The 17,436-nt window shown below is 42.1% G+C and overlaps 1 protein-coding gene across 2 annotated transcripts in view; it reads left to right on the forward strand.

Annotated features, from left to right (window-relative positions):
* Positions 1-17,436, forward strand: part of CRTAC1 (cartilage acidic protein 1) — a 217,775-nt gene that overhangs the window by 80,280 nt on the left and 120,059 nt on the right. For both annotated transcript variants that reach the window (XM_023511671.1, XM_003787285.1), the window contains exon 2: positions 3,630-3,829. In XM_023511671.1, the coding sequence (XP_023367439.1) occupies positions 3,630-3,829 (200 nt within the window). The remainder of the gene's footprint in view (positions 1-3,629; positions 3,830-17,436) is intronic.

Raw genomic sequence — 17,436 nt, forward strand, 5'->3', positions numbered from 1 at the left:
TATGGCCATTCTAACGGGTGTGAAATGGGGAAGTCTTGTGGTTTTGATTTGCGTTTCCCTAGTGATTAATGATACTTGTGTACTTATTGGGCATTTGTATACCAGTAGAGAAATGTCTATTTAAGTCTTTTGCCCATTTTGGATCAGGTTGTTTAGTTTTCATTATTGAGTTATAGGAGTTCTTTATAGATTCTGGATATTAATACCTTATCAGATATATGATTTGCAAATATTTTCTCCCATTCTGTGGGTTGCCTTTTTACTCTTTTCATAGTGTCCTTGGATGCGCAAAAGTTTTTAATTTTAATGTAGTCTATTTTATTGTATCTATTTTTTCCCCTTTTGTTGCTTGTGCTTTTGGTATCTTATCCAAGAAATTATTGTCAGGCATGAGAATTTTTTTAAAGCCTTCCCCAGGTGACTCCAATGTGCGGCCAAGACCGAACAGTGTTTCTCAACTTTTAATATGCATTCAAATCACCTGAAAGCTTGTTAACATGCATATTCTGATTTATTAGGTGGAGGGTGGGATCCAAGTTTCTGCATATCTAACCGAGTCCTGAATGACGCTGATGCTGCTGATCTGTGGACCACTCTGAGTAGCCAGGATGTAGAAGAGCATTTCAATGATTTCTTTCAACTGAGCCCTAAGACTAGAGGATAGATATTTATCAGATCTTTCTCATCACAAGTTCCCCAATCCACCATCAAGGCAGCCTACTGCTTACTCTCTAACTTTCCCCTGGTGCTAAGTAGTCCTGGTGGGTGTGCCGGGTGCCTTTGGCATGGCAGAAGAATGAAATGTGAAGGATCTATTCTCCCTGTCCCACTCTCTCCCTGGCCTCAGGGAGAGGCCATCCAGGCTGGTCTGCCCAGACTGGGTGAATTCACGTCCACACTAAAGGATGGCCTGCTCCTCTCTGGCCTTGGCCCTTGTGAGAGAGCTGCTGTAGAACCCTGCCGACAAGCTGTTTTGTTCAAAATATGTTTAATATGCTCAGAAAGGGAAACCACACAGGTTGGTCTGAAGTTTATAGAAGAAGCTCAAGGGGAAAAAACTGCTGAAAATCTGCTTCTAAAAAAAAATCCTTTAATCCATCATAGAATTTTAGAGGCAGGAAGGACTTTTAGAGAACTCCTCTCAAACCTTCAGTTTGGAGAAGAAAGCTGAGACCCAAAGAGGTTGTGACTTGTTCAAGGTCACCAAGAGAAATAGAGGTCAGCTCTTACGTACCTTATTTCTTTTTCATCTTGCTTTAAGTTACTTATCTAGAAATGGGTAACAGAGAGTAGCTACTTCTTTCACATGGCTCTTTTAATTAAAAGTTCTATGTTTTAGAGAAAAGGTAAAAATCAAGAGGCTAGATCATGGTTCTTACACCTTACGGCCTTCTTCAGAATTTCTACCAGTAGGGCCGAGTGCGGCGGCTCATGCCTGTAATCCTAGCACTCTGAGAGGCCAAGTCGGGTAGATTGCTTGAGTTCAGGAGTTCTAGACCACCCGGAGCAAGAGAGTGACTCCATCTCTACTAAAAATTGAAAAGCTAGCTAGTGGGGCATGTCTGTAGTCCCAGCTACTCAGGAGGCTGAGGCAAAAGGATCACTTGAACCCAAGAATGCTGTGAGCTATGATGAAACCACAGCACTCTACCCAGGGTAACCTAGTCAGACTGTCTCCATTAAAAAAAAATTATATTTTTTCCACCAGTTAAGCTTGTGTTACCCTGATAGGACCTGTCTCCCTGGTGGCAATGGCCCAAATTGCAGGTGTGGTGCCTGGAAGGAACTAACCAGCTTCTGGAAGGCACACTGATGTCATTTTCCTTTTCCATGCCTATTGCTGATGTTGTAAGCTGAGCACAGCACTCTTTCTAGCCCCTGCCAATCAATTGGATTTGGCTCTCAAGTTGAAATTCATTTGCCCTCACTACAATAGAGGTCATACCTTGAAAAGTCCATTGACCTTCAGATTCATGCTACATTTCAGCATGTCTACATTGGTTATTAAATACTCTTCAGTTTCTCATCCACCTGTGCACACACCCAGCTGCCCATTAATCCAATTATGACTTTCCTTCATCCAATCACACGTCCTGCCAAGTTGTAGGGCTCTTGTTATGATACATTTGTCTTTAGTGATTAGATAGCCCAGTTAAGGTGCCGCCTTGTTCAGATGACTCTGTAATTTGGAATGACCTCTGTCTGTAGCTCAACACCCACTGTGTGCCCTATGAACATGCTACAAGAACCTCCTTCCCAGGAAGGCTCACCGAGGTCAGTTTCTGCCCTGCAATTGGAGCCTTGCCTCTATGTCTCTCTTTGGCCTCTCCAGCAAGGCATTAGGGAGGCTTCTGAATCATGTCTGGCTTCGAAGGCAATGCCTGGGCCCTTCATTTGGGTCTCTGGATCCTTGAACAGAAGCAAGCTCATTTGCTGGCAGGAGCATCTGTCTCCATAAAGAGAGACAGTCTTCAGATCTTCCTTGCTCTTCCCTTCATTAAGACATCAGCCTCACTCAGCCACGCTCTCGGCTGCCAGATGCACTGACAAGCCAGCAGGAAAAGTTCCATCAAAGAGAGGTTTGCTGCCTTCTGAAGGCAGGAAAGTACCGCTTTGCCTGCTGGGACCTTGTGGGACTCATTCCAATGGAGTTTTTTAAACATGCTGTGAGTTCCAAGTCCAGGCCTGTGGGTCGAATCTCAGGGTGGTGCCATCTGTAGCTTTCCAAGTGTCTACCTTGCTCATGCTCAAAGGGGGCAGAGTTCTTCCACCTCCTTGCCCATTCTCATCTGTCTCCTGGGTGTGTGCCACTGGCTTCCATGGCCCCAGGCTGCTTGGCAACACCTGAGTTATGTTAGAGATATAATAATGAATTATACAATGCATTATACATAATTAATTTATAATAAAACACACACACAATGGCTTAATTTCTCCAAGTGAATGATGTGTTACCTGCCAGATCCTCCTGGAAACCTCCCTTAACTAACTGCTTCTTGGTCTGGAGGTGATACCAGCTGCCCCAGGGAGGGATCTTGGCTTGGGGAACCTGCCAAGTCACAGATTCCCCCCAAGCTGCCTCTGGGGCATGTCCCACAGGAGGACAATCCTTCACTGCCTCTGTCAGGGTCTCACCTAGATGCTACACCGTCTGAGAACTATTATATTCTTCATGCTCCCAGTATGGGAAATGCTTGTGTTTTTATACTCTTCCCTCCCTTCCTTCCTTCCCTCATTCAGTAAATATGTATCGAGTGCCTATTATGTGCACTGTCCTTGGCTTGCTGTACATCAGTGAAGAAAGCAGACAAGATCTTTGCCCCAGTGGAGCTTCCATTCTAGCAGAGGGGGACGGATCCTGAACAATAAGTGGACTGGACGAGTGAATTGTACCGTGTGCCATGCGGCGATAAGCACTACAGAAAAAGAAAAAGCAGTGCAGAGTAGGGAGATCAGCAGGACAAGGGGGCAGGCTGCAGTTACAAAGAGGGTTGCCAGGGCAGCAGCCTAGGAATGGCCAAGCCCTCGGGAGCGGGTCAGAAAGACACTTCTGGGCCCACCGGGATTCGATTTTCCCGGCTGCTTTGCCTACAAGTTCTTTCAGTAATGTTTGTAACTTTTGGTTTCAGATGTTCACGATACTGCTGTTTCTGCTACCTCTGTGGTTCCTGCCCCTCACTGAGGGGTCCCAGCGGGCTGAACCCATGTTCACTGCAGTCACCAACTCGGTTCTGCCCCCTGACTATGACAGCAACCCCACCCAGCTCAACTACGGTGTGGCAGTTACTGATGTGGACCATGATGGTGACTTTGAGATCGTCGTGGCAGGGTAAGTGCCTCCCACCCTGAGTGTGACATATGCATTCATCAGCTTTTGCTGTGTTAAAGCTGTGTAACATGTAACTGCAGACTCAGAGACTCACAACAGCACACATTCTTACTCACAGGTCTGTGGTCACCTGTAGCTCCACTGCAGCTCTTCCGGGATGCTAGGGCTCTGCCTTCTGCTATGGCAGTGAGTTTGAAATGGAGGGAAGTTGGGAAGAAGGTTGTTTTATCCACAGGCTCTTCAGGGAGAATATCTACTTTAAGGCGCTCTCTTGTCATATTTAAGCCTCCTTGGTTATGCCTCCTGGTACCTCCTTACCAGTGGGGCTCTAGGATATATAAAGGAGGGGCTTTAGGGTGACAACTCTGGTAAAAAGAGTTGTTCAAAGCTGCCTTTGTACAGTACTTTATGTAAGATGAAGAAAACATTAATTAACCATTTCAAAGAAGGAAGGAAGATGAAAATTAAGAGGGATTGCCACTGTAGTTGCAGCTACTCAGGAGGCTGAGGCAGGAGATCTCTTGACCCCAGGAGTTTGAGGTTGCTGTGAGCTAGGCTGATGTCACAGGACTCTAGCCTGGGTGAGAGAGTGAGACTCTTATTTCAAAAAAGGGAAAAAATAAAGAGGGATCACTAAACCATCTATAATCATGCCTTGGTGCTCCCTTCTCTCCCAGAAAGAAGTATTGTATGTCAGGAAAAGCATAAGGAGGAGGCCAGAAAGTCTGAGTCCATGCTCTAGATGTACACCTTTCCAGCTGTCTGACCTAGAGTCAGTCCCTTGTCACTGAAATTCAGACACACCATCTATAAAAAGGGGGATAGCTGAAATGCCTGGTTGTCCCAGAGCCTCAGTAAAGCTACTAGTAGCTCATGACAGTACATTACACTTTCTGCCAATCACTGTAATTCTCATTTGTTGAATGCTAATACATGCCAGGCATGATGTATTTTACATGCATTGTCTTATTTCAACACTGTGAAGTAAGTAACTCTCATCCCCACTTAGAAAAAAGGAAAGTGGGCTTCAGAGATGGTAAGCAGCTTGCCCTCCATGGAGTAAATATTAAGTAGATGAATCAGAATCTGAATCCCAAGGCTGCCTAACTCTAGAGCTGCCAAACTACCCTGTACAATGTTTAGTTATCACTTCAAAAATCAGCCAATCAATAAAAGCATTAGAGGGGCCTGACGACCTCATTCTGGGAGGCCTGAGTTTTTATGGCAGCACTAAACAAAGGTAACTGGCAGTTGCATGTAACAGTAGAAAGCATTGACCTTGGAATTGGAAGACATGGCTTTAATTCTCACTGTACCTAACCCAATAGTTACAATTTACTATATGAAGATCCACTTTCTCGTCTATAAAATGGGCATATTGAAATCTACCCGCCTATTTCACAGGACAGTCAACAGGGACCATGGTGATGATACACAAAAAAAAATACTTAGTGAGGTTATTTTTTTCTTTCATTTATTTATTTCTTCTACCCCTATCTAAATTCTGGACGATTTAGCTTGGTGTGCTGTCCCATAGAACTTTCTATGATGGTGTAAATGTTCTGTGTTGGTGCTGTCCAATATGTTGCACCCAGCCACTTGTAGCTATTGAACACTTGAAACTGAATTTTTATTTTTATTTGATTTTGATAGCCATATTTAAATTGGACTGTACAGCTCTGGGCTTTTAGAGGAAAAAACTAATGAGTAGAGTATGACAGAGAAAGGAGACATAGAAATGTTTGTGGTGACGCTCTCTATCTGAGGTGACCTGAGCAGAGGTGCAGCCAACCAGCCTGCCTGTGTTCAGTTCTGTGACTGGCCAGTTGCTTTATGAATCAGGGAAAAGCCCTCTTCTCCTGGCCAAATCCATGCCCAGCCAGACTCCCAGTACTGTGGGCCACCCTGCTGGAGTCTGGGGCTAAAGAACTTTGATGCATTTCTGAGATGTTCCAGTTGCCTCTGTCTCCTGCTTGGTGAACTCAGCCTTCCCAGGTTGACCTGACAGAGGATGGAGAATAGCATGGCAACCATCCTTCCCTTCCTCCCCAAGTGAACTACTACAAACATGCTCTCCTTTCATCTCGGACAATGATGTGATCTGTATTTCCCCAAATTAATATGGAAATAGTGAGACCTGAGACATGAACAGAAAAGCCTGCTCATCCTATGTCTTCACCTTCTGGGACTTGGCCGCCTGGCGGAGCTAGCCAGGCCCCAGGACACGGAACATCTCTCACCGTCTCCAGAACAAGGTGTCTCTGATGGCAGGACTGTTTCCCCACACTGAGAAGCCAGTCCTGGTCCTTGCAGTCCTGCTGTCCAGCTGCCCTGACCAGGGCAGCACCCCTTTGGTTTTCTCCTGCCCTCTTGCACTCTTCTCCAAGGCTCCAGATGGAGGGAAAGAAAGAGGTGTAAGAGCCGAGGAAAGAGCCCCTTCAGCTTACTTTGATGTTTTTGTTGTTGTTTTGCCCCTTTCCAAGGCCTTTCTCTCAAAGGCCTGCTGAACTGCTACTCACCAGCTGCGCTGCCCGCCTCACAGTCAATTTGCCTCTCAGCTGCAGACAGTAGGACTAACAGAAAAGGTCTTGGCCCCAGGGCTGGTCCTGGCCTGGGGCTGTTTGGAAAGAAACAGAACTGTTTGGTGGCTGAATATTCAGTCTCTGGTCCTTTCGAAGGCAAAGGGTGTGATAGGTGCCCCCACAGACCCACTTGCTGGGATCACTTACCTGAGCCCTGTGTCTAAACATGGGCTTCGTGAGCAGGTATCTATCCTACCCATCCTTGGATATGCAGAGGATCAATCCTGCATCTCTTGACTGTTCAGCTTCTTTCTTTCCAAGTACTGGGCATTCATTTCATCTTCCTTCTCAATGAAGTCTTTTTCTCTTTTTTAGCCAAGAAACTCAAGAAATTTGCCTTTGTGTCCTCTATGTTAGAGAGGCTAAACCATCATTTGCAGTCAGCTTAGAGTAGATATCTAAACCATGTCTAGCTTGGTGCCTACTGTGGATCCTACAGGACTTTGTAGTCATCCTCTAGAAACAAGAACTGGACCATCTAAGGTGTTGATCCTGGGTCAGCCATTTGGAAGGGCTCCTCTCTCCTCCCAGGAAACGATTAAGTGGGCAGCTTGTGTCTGAGAAAGCCTGGGCTGCTAGGTGTACTTCTGAAAGATGATATTTATTGCTCACCCCCAGCAAAGAAGAAGAGTTACATGGAAGACAGGATGGTGAAATTGGGCAACCTCCCAGCTCCAGTTCAGGCTTTCTTTGTGGCCATTGTGAAGCATTGTGAATTCTCAGAGCATCAGAGAGACACATTCTCATTTGAGTACCAAAATACATTCCAAAGGCAAATATAACTTTTTATTATCTTCAGCTTAGGATGATTTGTCACTGTCTTCTTCTCTGGGCTGGATAACCAGAAGTTGACCAGACAGACGTATTTAAATCAGGACCTTGGGAGGTCATTTGGCCCACCCCTTGCCTTACAATGAGTCCACACCTGTAGTATTTGGAGGCTCCATTTACTTGGAGCCATCCAAGGGAATGTGTGCAATCCTTTTATAATCCCTCTCAATATTTACTTATGTCAAGAACTGGTTTGACTAATCTGGATCCCTTATATTAGAGCTTAATAAGCCATTTCTGTTAGCCTTTGTTTTGCTATTGCCTTTGAAGATATAAACCAAATGATCACCATCCTTTCAGATAATAAAAGTGCGGATCACTGCCCTGCCTTATATCCCATGTGGACACCTTGGCAACATTTCTGATTTGGGTTTTTATTCCATTTTATCCACCCTGCATCCATATTTAACTCTGTTTCCTTCTCTGTTCGATTGTAGACTCTCCATTTAAGAATCATGTAGCAGAAGTTGAAATTTTTACAAATTGAATGTGAATGCCTTTACCAGGGCACTTGTGGGCCAGCTCCTGAGGCCCACTCTCTATTACCTTTCCATTACCTGGCCCCTGAAGACATTTACTTTTGTCACCCATGGGAGAATGGCCAGCTCTTCAGTTTATAAAGCGTTCAGTACTTGAACTTGTCTCGGATTTGTTGACCTTGTAGTATGTCTGACTGGAGGCCTGTTGCTCTGAGTATTTACTCTTTGAATAGGTTTGTTTTGTTTTGCTTTTTTGGTGTCCTCGTTCTGGGTATTGACAGCATTGATTTTGAGCATGTTGCAGTGGGTTCGTGTTGTGTTTCAGAGTCTTGAGTTAATTGTGATGGAAGGCGTGCGTGTCTCTGACTCTGGGAGGAGCGGGGAATGACCGCCCTTTGTTCTGCAGGGATGGGGGAGGGAATGGGCCGGTTCATCTCCTCCAACACATCTGGGCGAGTGCATCCGCATATGGAGGGCTTATCTGGCAACCAGCAGGTGCATGATTGCAGTCTGCTCCCTGCGGGGCGAGGGGAGGATTTGATCACCTCTGGAGACTTCTATACACGCACAGACCATGGAGGAGCTTCAGGACTGGTTTCCAGGTAAATAGAAAGCCCAGTGGCTTCCCCTTTTCTCAGTGGAACTAAACACCCAATCTGTAGTCTGATGGAGTCTGGAAGGAATTCCTGTTGGTGTCAATCTCACACAATTCCTTCAGAGCAGCTTTTGTTTCCTGGGATATCCCCAGAGGTCTGAGATTAACCACCCCCCCCACCCTTTCAGCAGTTTCCAACAGGAATTTGTTCAAATGGAAAGATTGTAATGATTGTAAAGTTCAAATCACAGTTTAGATCAGTTTTTCTACCCAAAGATCATTCATTTGATAAAACCTTAACTCATTCTTCACACTTGGAAGGGTTTCATTTAAAAGGATGTTACATAGTAGAAAGCAGTGTTTGAGGTTTTCCTAATTTTGTAACTATGTCAGAAAACTTTTTTAATTTACTAAAGTTAATTGAATTATTTAAAAGGCAAACTGTATTCAATTACCAGACTAATCATAATTATAGAGGAGATATTTTTGCCATTATAAATAAGAACAGTGATAAAAAAAAAAATAAGAAATTTATTCATGATTTAACCAAAGCAGCATTTATGCATTTTATTATAAGTTTATATAGAGATACTTATAGTATAAAATATATGTAATATGTGTGTATAGATAAATACAGTAGACAGATATATACTGTGTATCTAAATATATTTAAATATACACACACAACATAATCTTTTAACAAAATATTTTTGAACTTTCAGTCCCAACTGTTGCTTTGTAAAATTTAAAATTTTCATAAATTTGTTCATCAGTTTTGGCATTGTCTTAAAATGTTAGATTATTTAATTCTGCTTCTCTTTCTTCATAAGCTTAAAATATATTTTGCTTAAATACATTGCAAAAAAAGTTCACACAATGCAGATGAAGGTAAAAATCTGATTTTACTAACTCCTCACCCCTGCTCTGAGTTCATCCAAGTCCCCTCCCAGAAGAACAAGCTCCTCACACCTCTAGGTGTTTTCAGTTTGGTGTTTATACTTCCAGAAATTCTGTGTTATTTATATAGAGAATATGTGTGTGAGAGACAAAGACACACACAGATTCCATGTTAAATAAATTTCTATGATGTACATATTATAAAATATATAATTTTTGGAGGAATCATACTGATGCATATTGTTATAAAATTTGCTTTTGTTCACTGTATAATATCTTCAAACATATAAATCTTGCTTTTTTTAAAGCTTCGTGTAGATGGATCATACTCATTTTGCCATTCCCCCAGCGACATTTAACCTGTTTCTAATCTGTGACCATTGCGAATATCACTGAGCTACATGCCACCCTTACACATGTGCAAATATCTTTTTTGGTTTTTTTGAGACACAGTCTTGCTATGTCACCCTCAGCAGAGTGCTATGGCGTCACAGCTCACAGCAACCTCAAACTCTTGGGCTTAAGTGATTCTCTTGCCTCGGCCTCCCAAGTAGCTGGGACCACAACACCCAGCTATTTGTTGTTGTTGTAGTTGTCATTGTTGTTTGGCTGGCCTGGGCCAGGTACGAACCCACCAACCCCAGTGTATATGACCAGTGTCCTAACCGCTGACCTGCGGGTGCTGAGCTATATATGCAGGTATCTTACAAATATCTTACAAATATCTCTCTAGGATAGATACTGAGAAGTGGAGATGCTGGGTCAGGGATATGTACATTTTTAAATCTTAATAGATAACACCAAATTGCTTCCCATCTCAATATTTTTCTACTTATTTGTAGCCTAAAAATAAAAGGTGGATTGTGGGATTATTCGATTCACTAGCTATTCAAGCCCCTCCTGTGTGTACAGTCACATATGCTCAAGGGGCTGAACTTTATCAATTTAGATGGAACCATTCCAAGAAAGGAAAAAAGGGCCTCTTTTACATCTGCAAAGGAAGCTGCTGCTGTTAAAACTGGATCGAGGACTTCAATACTTTCTGATTCAAACTGCTATGAAAGGACTTCCTCTGAAGCCTCTTGTGAAAATATATTTCTTAAATGGTCATCCTTAACCCTGAGATTCATTGTCGTTGGTGTCATGGGAGAATGATTGGGGGTGCCAGCTCTTCTGCTGTGGTTTTGCAGGGACTGCCTCTGATTTTGAATACTAATAAAATATGAGTTGGAGCAAGAATCAGGGATTTTTAACCCATTCTTAAAACTTTTCTAAAAAGTTTACTCAGTAGTGCATAGACGTTTTGCCAAAGATGTCCCGTTGCTGTGTTCACACTTCCTTCTCCCCAGCCCTGGGCAACGATAGACATTGGGCAGAAATTCCATCTCTGCCTCCTTCTTCCAAATTACAGATTACAGACTTTCCTGACCAGCCCAAAAGTCCAGGGCCCCCATGCAATTATGCCACTCCCCCCTACACACAGAGTAAGTGTGGCAGTAGGTGTGGCAAGTAGACTAATGGCCTCCCCAACGTGAGTTCAAATCCCCAGAACCCATAAATATATCTTACATGGCAGAAGGGGCTTGGCAGGTGAGATTAATTAAGGACCTTGAGATGGGGAGTTTATCCTGATTATCTGAATAGGCCCAATTTGATCACAAGGTCCTTACAAGTGGGAAAAAAGGAGGCAGTAGGGGGAGGTCGGAGTGATTTGACGTGAGAAGGATTGAACCCAGTATTTCCGACTTTGAAGATGGAGAGAGGAACAGAGAGCCAAGGACTGAGGGTAGTCTCTAGAAGCTGGAAAAGATAAGGAAATTGATGAACTCTTAGGGCTTCTAGAAGGGAGAGCAGCCCTGCTAACACCTCAGTTTCAGCCCCATGGGACCAATGTCAGACTTCTAACATACAAAACTGTAAGATAATCAATTTGTATTGTTTTAAGCCATTAAGTTTGTGGTAATTTGTCACGGCAGCCATAGGAAGCTAATACAGCAGGTGAAAGTTTGAGTGCTCAGGGTCATTTTTCAGAGAGGTGATGGCCATTACCTCAGACAATTTTAATGGCATTATTTTTATACTTTCACAACAATGAAAGAAATATACCACCAACAAATGTATTCTTTTTAATCAATGTCAATCTCTGTCAAAAGAACATGTGTAGCTTTGGGAATACTTCCTAAAAGCACACTCTGTTCCTTGGTGACCATCCAAATTAATTCATCCTGCAACTCACTATTTGACACCCACTGCAATGGGTGGCTGGAGGTGGGGAGAGGGAATTCAGAGCTTTTAAAGAGTGCACTGTCCTTGGTAGGACAAATGAACTCACACTAGGTGAGGTTATAGGTGACCAGTGCCACCAGAGAGATGTGAGCATTCCCAGAGATCCAAGGGGTTAAGAGCACTTACTTCCTGCTGGGAATCTAGGGTAGCATTTTGACAGCCTTGGAAGGACAGGCAGCCCATGGGTCTGTTCAGCAAGGGGACAAAGGCCTCTCCAGGTCAAAGATTGTTTTAGGCTTGTTTGTTGTTATTTGTTTGTTTTTAAATTTATTTTTAAAAAAGCATGTTAACAAAAAACCTGATTTTCACAAAGCAGTGAAGAGTATTTATAAAAAGCTATTCAAAAATAGTAATATAATTAAAACACTAAAATTGCCTCTGCTGAAAACGGCAAAGCTACTTTTGGTAGTCTGAATTTTTCATCCATTTAGAAAGTAGATGTACGCCTTGTCTCCAATCACTTTCCTTGAAGTCTTTCTTCTCCCCATTTTTTTAAGTAGTGGGCTGGCCAAAGGACCCTCTTAGTTCCATGGGCCGCACTGCGGGCTGCCAAAGGCAAGGGCCCAGAGCAAGCAAGAGCCTTGTGGCGCATGCTCGGGCTTTCTTCATCCCTCCCCTGCTCTTTGGAGGTTACGCAGCTCTGACTCTCAGGATGTGGCCCCAGCCTCGCCTTCTTGTGCTCTCCTAAACCCACCCCTTCTCCTCCCTAGTCCTGCCAATGTGGTGAGCATGTGGTCTTTTCCCTTTCTTACAAGGATACTATGGCTCTGACTTAAATTCCCTTTGTGGAAATTTTTGAGGTTCTTTTTAAGGTGCTGATATCTAGAAAAACACAAAAGGATGTGGGAAGCTAAAAACAAACATTTGCACTTCATGTATCCACCACGATCACCCCAGTTTACCTTCACCTGCTTGCAGACTACAGTTACCTATAAGAAGGAAGTTATGAAGGGTGGGGAGCAAGAGATTCACGGGTCCAGTATTTTACTTCCATCTTCTCCTTTAACCATCATGGAACCCATGAGATATGCAGCATCTCATTGATTCTGAGTCACACATGTTTTATATTTTAATATTTCTAGAATTGAGATGGGACTTGCAATTGGAAGCTTGCTTTTATTTGGCAGAGCTTTTCCTTTAATAAAGACACATAAAATAATAGTGAGTTTTATTGCTAATGATATCTTAACTTTGATAAATACTTGCAGATGAGGAAACTGAGGTCTAGAGGTCTGCCTGAGGTCACAGACGTGACAAAGGGTGGAACTAGTATTCTGTATATGCCCATTAAACTTAAGCTTTTCAATTGTGTTGCTCAAATCATAATCTTCATTCAATTTTTTTCTGCTTGGTCTATTAATAACCAAGAAGTTTATTTTATAGTATCCTATGATGTCATCCGCTTCTTTCCATGTTCTGTCCATTTTTGTTTTGCATATGTTGAGACTAATTTATGAGATGCAATTTCACAATTCATATGTTTTCCTAGTGCATGAGGCCGTTATCACTATGAAGTGACCTTTTCTATCCCTAATTATGCTTTTGGTGTGATTTACCAGGTCTGTCTTTTTCCAAACTTTCATTTTGAACTTTTCACGATCCTTATGTTTTATGTGTGTTTTTTATATGCAGTGTATACATATCTATATGTGTATATATATATACATATATATATATATATATATATAGTTTCCGTTTGATCAGACATTTGACCATGTCTGTAATTTTGGTGATTAGTACAGTCCACTTACATTTAATGAGAACAAAATACTGATATATTTAAACTGGTTTCTGTTATCCCCCCCCTTTTTTTTCAGTTTCCATGTGTTCAGTGTTTCTTTTCTTTTCTTTTTAAAAATCTGATTGATTAGACTGGGTACAGTGGCTCTCACCTGTAATCCTAGCACTCTGGGGAGACTAGGGGGTTATGGATTACCTGAGCCCAGGAGTTCAAAACCAGCCTGAGCTACAGCGAGACCCCATCTCTAAAAAATAGCTGGGCATTGTGGCAGGTGCCTATAATCCCAGCTACTTGGGAGGCTGAGGCATAGAGGATTGCTCGAGCTCAAGAGTTTGAGGTTGCTGTGAGCTATGAAGCCAGGGTGACAAAGTGAGACTCCATCCCCCCCAAAAATTGTTTTTGATTGATTCAAGGATGGGGGAAGATTCTTATTTTCTAAGTCCCATTTTTTGCCTCTATTAATTTGAGGTTTCTACCTTTTACTTCTGTAGTTTTAGGGTTTTACTTTGAAATTTTATGATTCATTTTAACATAACAGACTTAAATTATCTTAACCCCTTTCTGTAACAATACAAGTGCTTTTAGTATACTTTAACTCTGAACATCCCCTCTTGGCATATGTGTAATACTTGAGCTTTGTCCTTTATTAAAGCTTTCAGTTATAATAATAAAAATTATTGTTGTTGTTATTGGCTTAGATAAATACAATGTTTTTATGTACATCAATTTTTACCATTCAATTTGCTCATCCTTTCCTCTTGAATCTCAGAAAGACCTTCTGGGATCATTTTTCTTCCAACCATGTTCCTTTACTGACTGGTAAACTCACTCTGGTAAACTCTTAGTTTTTGTTTAATCTAAAAATACTTCATCATATTTTTATTCTTGAAAGATCATTTTTCTGCATTCAAAATTTCAGGTTGATGGTTATTATTTCACTGTCTTCTGGCTGCCATTGTTGCTTTTCAGACGCCTGTCATTAGTAATGTTATTCCTTTGTAGATGATCTATCTCTTCTTTCAATTTCTTTTTCATCCTTTGGATTTTAGAGCTTTGCTAGCATGTGTATAGCTAGAGATCTCTCTGTTTTTTCTAACCCTGCCTGGGCTTCCCAAATCTAAGGATTCATATCTCTGATCATTTCTAAATAGTTTTCAGCCACATCTTTCTAAAACTCTTTTTCTTTCTACTTTCTCCTTCTGGGACTCCACTCAGGTATGTCTAGTTTTCTCAGCCTCTAAATCTCTTGACCTGTCTTACATTATTTCATCTTCTGTCTCTCTGTGCTGCTGCAGTCTGGGTAATTTCCCGGGTATATTTTCCAGTTTGCTGATTTTTTCTTCCATTGCATCTACACTGCTTATTTTTCATTTCAAAGATTGTTTTTCATTTTTAGAAGTTTCATATGGTCCTTTTCAAATCTAATAATGTCTTATTGCTTGCTCACTTTGTGAGTCCATCCTTTCGTTCTTTAAACATTTTGTACATAGTTATATCTTATATTTGACAATTCAATATCTGCAGTCTTTGGGGATTGAATCTATTCTTACTTGGTTTTTTGAGGCTTATTTGGGGTGTCTTGCTCCCTTATTATATTTGCTTGATCTGTGGCTCTAAATTAAAGATGGTTTTTACCAGAAATGATTTATATTTACCTCTATTGAGCGCCAGGGGCTCCACCTGATGTGGAGTCACCCTAACTCTCTCCAAGGATCCTGGCTTAATATGGGATATAGGGGGTTAGCTTCCCTGCCTTGCTGCCAGCTCAAGGGTTAGCAATACAATTCACAGTACTCTGAGTCCCTCATACCCATTTGTTTACCCCTCACTGCTACCAGGTCTAATTTAAGCTCCCTTTTCTATGGGATGTGGTGGTTCTTGAAGATTTCCCTCAAGTTTGTGAGCCCCGTAATACATTAAAAATATGTTTTATCTGGGATCTACTTGTTCTATAGTAGGAGGGTCCTTCAGAGGTCTGCATACAGATGGAAACAGAAAAATAGACTTAGCATCTCCGATATTTATGTTCTTTCAATTACCAAGAAGACATTGGAGGGTATATGCAACTAAAGGAAGTAGTATTCAAGAGGTCCTCTCCCTTTACTGTTCAGAGATGCTTGAATTCACTTCTTGCAAAATAGAAAGCACTTTATGGTGTGGGAGATTTAGACATGAGATAGACAGGGAGGCGTGTGTGTGTGTGTGTGTGTGTGTACCGGAAGAGAAGCATGTGCAGTAAGCCCCATGCACTCAAGTAGCCAGGCCACACCCTTGGACTGTGTCTCTCTAGAGGAGCATGGGAGTTCAAGATTAGATTCTGTTAAAAAAAAAAATTAGATTCTGTTGCTAGCATAGATGATACCATCAGATGGTCACTGGTGTTTGGCTATGCCACAGGTAATGTGTGATTGTGTACATCAAAAAGAACCCTTTCTCTCTCAGCAGCCATCTTCCCACATTGTTTATGAATTGCTTACAGCCACATGAGGTCATGGACAACTACGCAGTATCCTTTGACATGCCTTAGTGTTGTAGTCACTCCGCATGCTGTCCAAGCGTGGGCAGTGCAAAGATGAGCATGCTAATAAGGGTTCTCCCTGTTGGCGGCTCTCCTAGAAAGCAGCGTGCATTAGTGGGCTCCTCACATAGGTGCCTCCACAGCACCTCCATGCCTTCTTCTGGGAAGAATACCCCCTCCTTTGGAGAACTGTGTCAATCACAGCATCCTGTGGGGCTGCCAATCAAAGCAGTCCTTCGGCCATTAGATATTAGTCCAGGGTTTCTTGCGCACTAAGACTGTCTAATCTTAGGTCTTCATCTGGGATTTTCTATTTTGAATCTAAGAATGAAGGCTCTCTATTTTCTCTTGGATCATGAGTTGAAAGAATATATCACAACTACCACTTTTCCTATTCCCCATCTCATAGAGGAACCTGAGTGAATGAAGATGATGCCCAGAGAGAAAAGGAGAGAATCTTGAGGATGTCAAGGCCATGTTTCTTATCCCTGAGGTCCCCAGATCTATGGATCTCCTGTAGTTGTCCTTCAGTTCTAGAATACTTTGCAAACTCCAGTAAATCCCCTCTTCCTCATTTTCTCTACAGCTCATCTGATACCAGATCTTATAGCTTATAAATCAGGCAAGGGAAGCTCCTTTGTGGACCAGAGTAAGCATTCTATCTGGTGCTGAGTTGCAGACCAGAGCAAGACCATTGCTAGTGCCAAAGGAGATGCTGTGGCTGTCTTTTCAGAGAGAAGGTTCTTAAGAATATTTCAGCACAGTTGACAATATGTGATCAATATAAACCTATATTTCTGAAGGAGCTTTGCTAGCAGGATCAGATTTTAAAAGAAACTCAAGCCAAAAAAATTATCACAATGTTACTTAAACAGTGAACATTATATATACACACATTCATCAATAGTTCTTTTTAAAATTTCACCTCTCACATTTTGGATTACAGACTTTTAAAGGTAGAAACTTTATCTTTTTCTTCTGTGTACCTACAGTTCCTATCACACAGTGAGTGTTCAGTAAAATGAAATAGGCCAGTGTCTTATGGATGGATGGAGAATCTTAGATAAGGGGATTAATGAAAATAATAAACATTGACTATACACAGAAGTGATGGATTCAGAGACCTAAGCCTTGAGAGCAACGTTAATCAACTCAATATTAAGACATTCTACCATGTGCATACCTGCATGCTCAGTGCTTTGGCAGATACAAGAATATGATCGCTTCCTTCCAGCCTTCTTAGTTGTAAAAGACATAGACATAGGCCAGGTATGGTGGCTCACACCTGTAATCCTGGCATTCTGGGAGGCCAAGATGGGAGGATCCAACTTGAGCAAGAGTGAGACTCTGTCCTTACTAAAAATAGAAAATTAACTGGGCATTGTGGCAGCCACCTGTAGTCCCAGCTACTCAGGAGGCTGAGGCAGGAGGTTTGCTTGAACTGAGGAGTGTGAGGTTGCTGTGAGCTAGACTGAAACCATGGCAGTCTAGCCCATGCAACAGAGTAAGACTCTGTCTCAAAAAAAAAAAAAAAAAGAATGTAGGAATATATGGAAATAATAGCATAGAATGTTGTATGTGCCAGAGAGGAGACACTCATTCCATGTTCAGCACATTTATCAGGTTCTTGTCCCCTGTGAATATTCCTGTTTCTTATATATACTGGATTTCATCTGAG

The sequence above is a fragment of the Otolemur garnettii genome, unplaced genomic scaffold (genome assembly GCF_000181295.1).
Source record: "Otolemur garnettii isolate 467f Iridium unplaced genomic scaffold, OtoGar3 scaffold00021, whole genome shotgun sequence".
Lineage (NCBI taxonomy): Eukaryota > Metazoa > Chordata > Mammalia > Primates > Galagidae > Otolemur > Otolemur garnettii.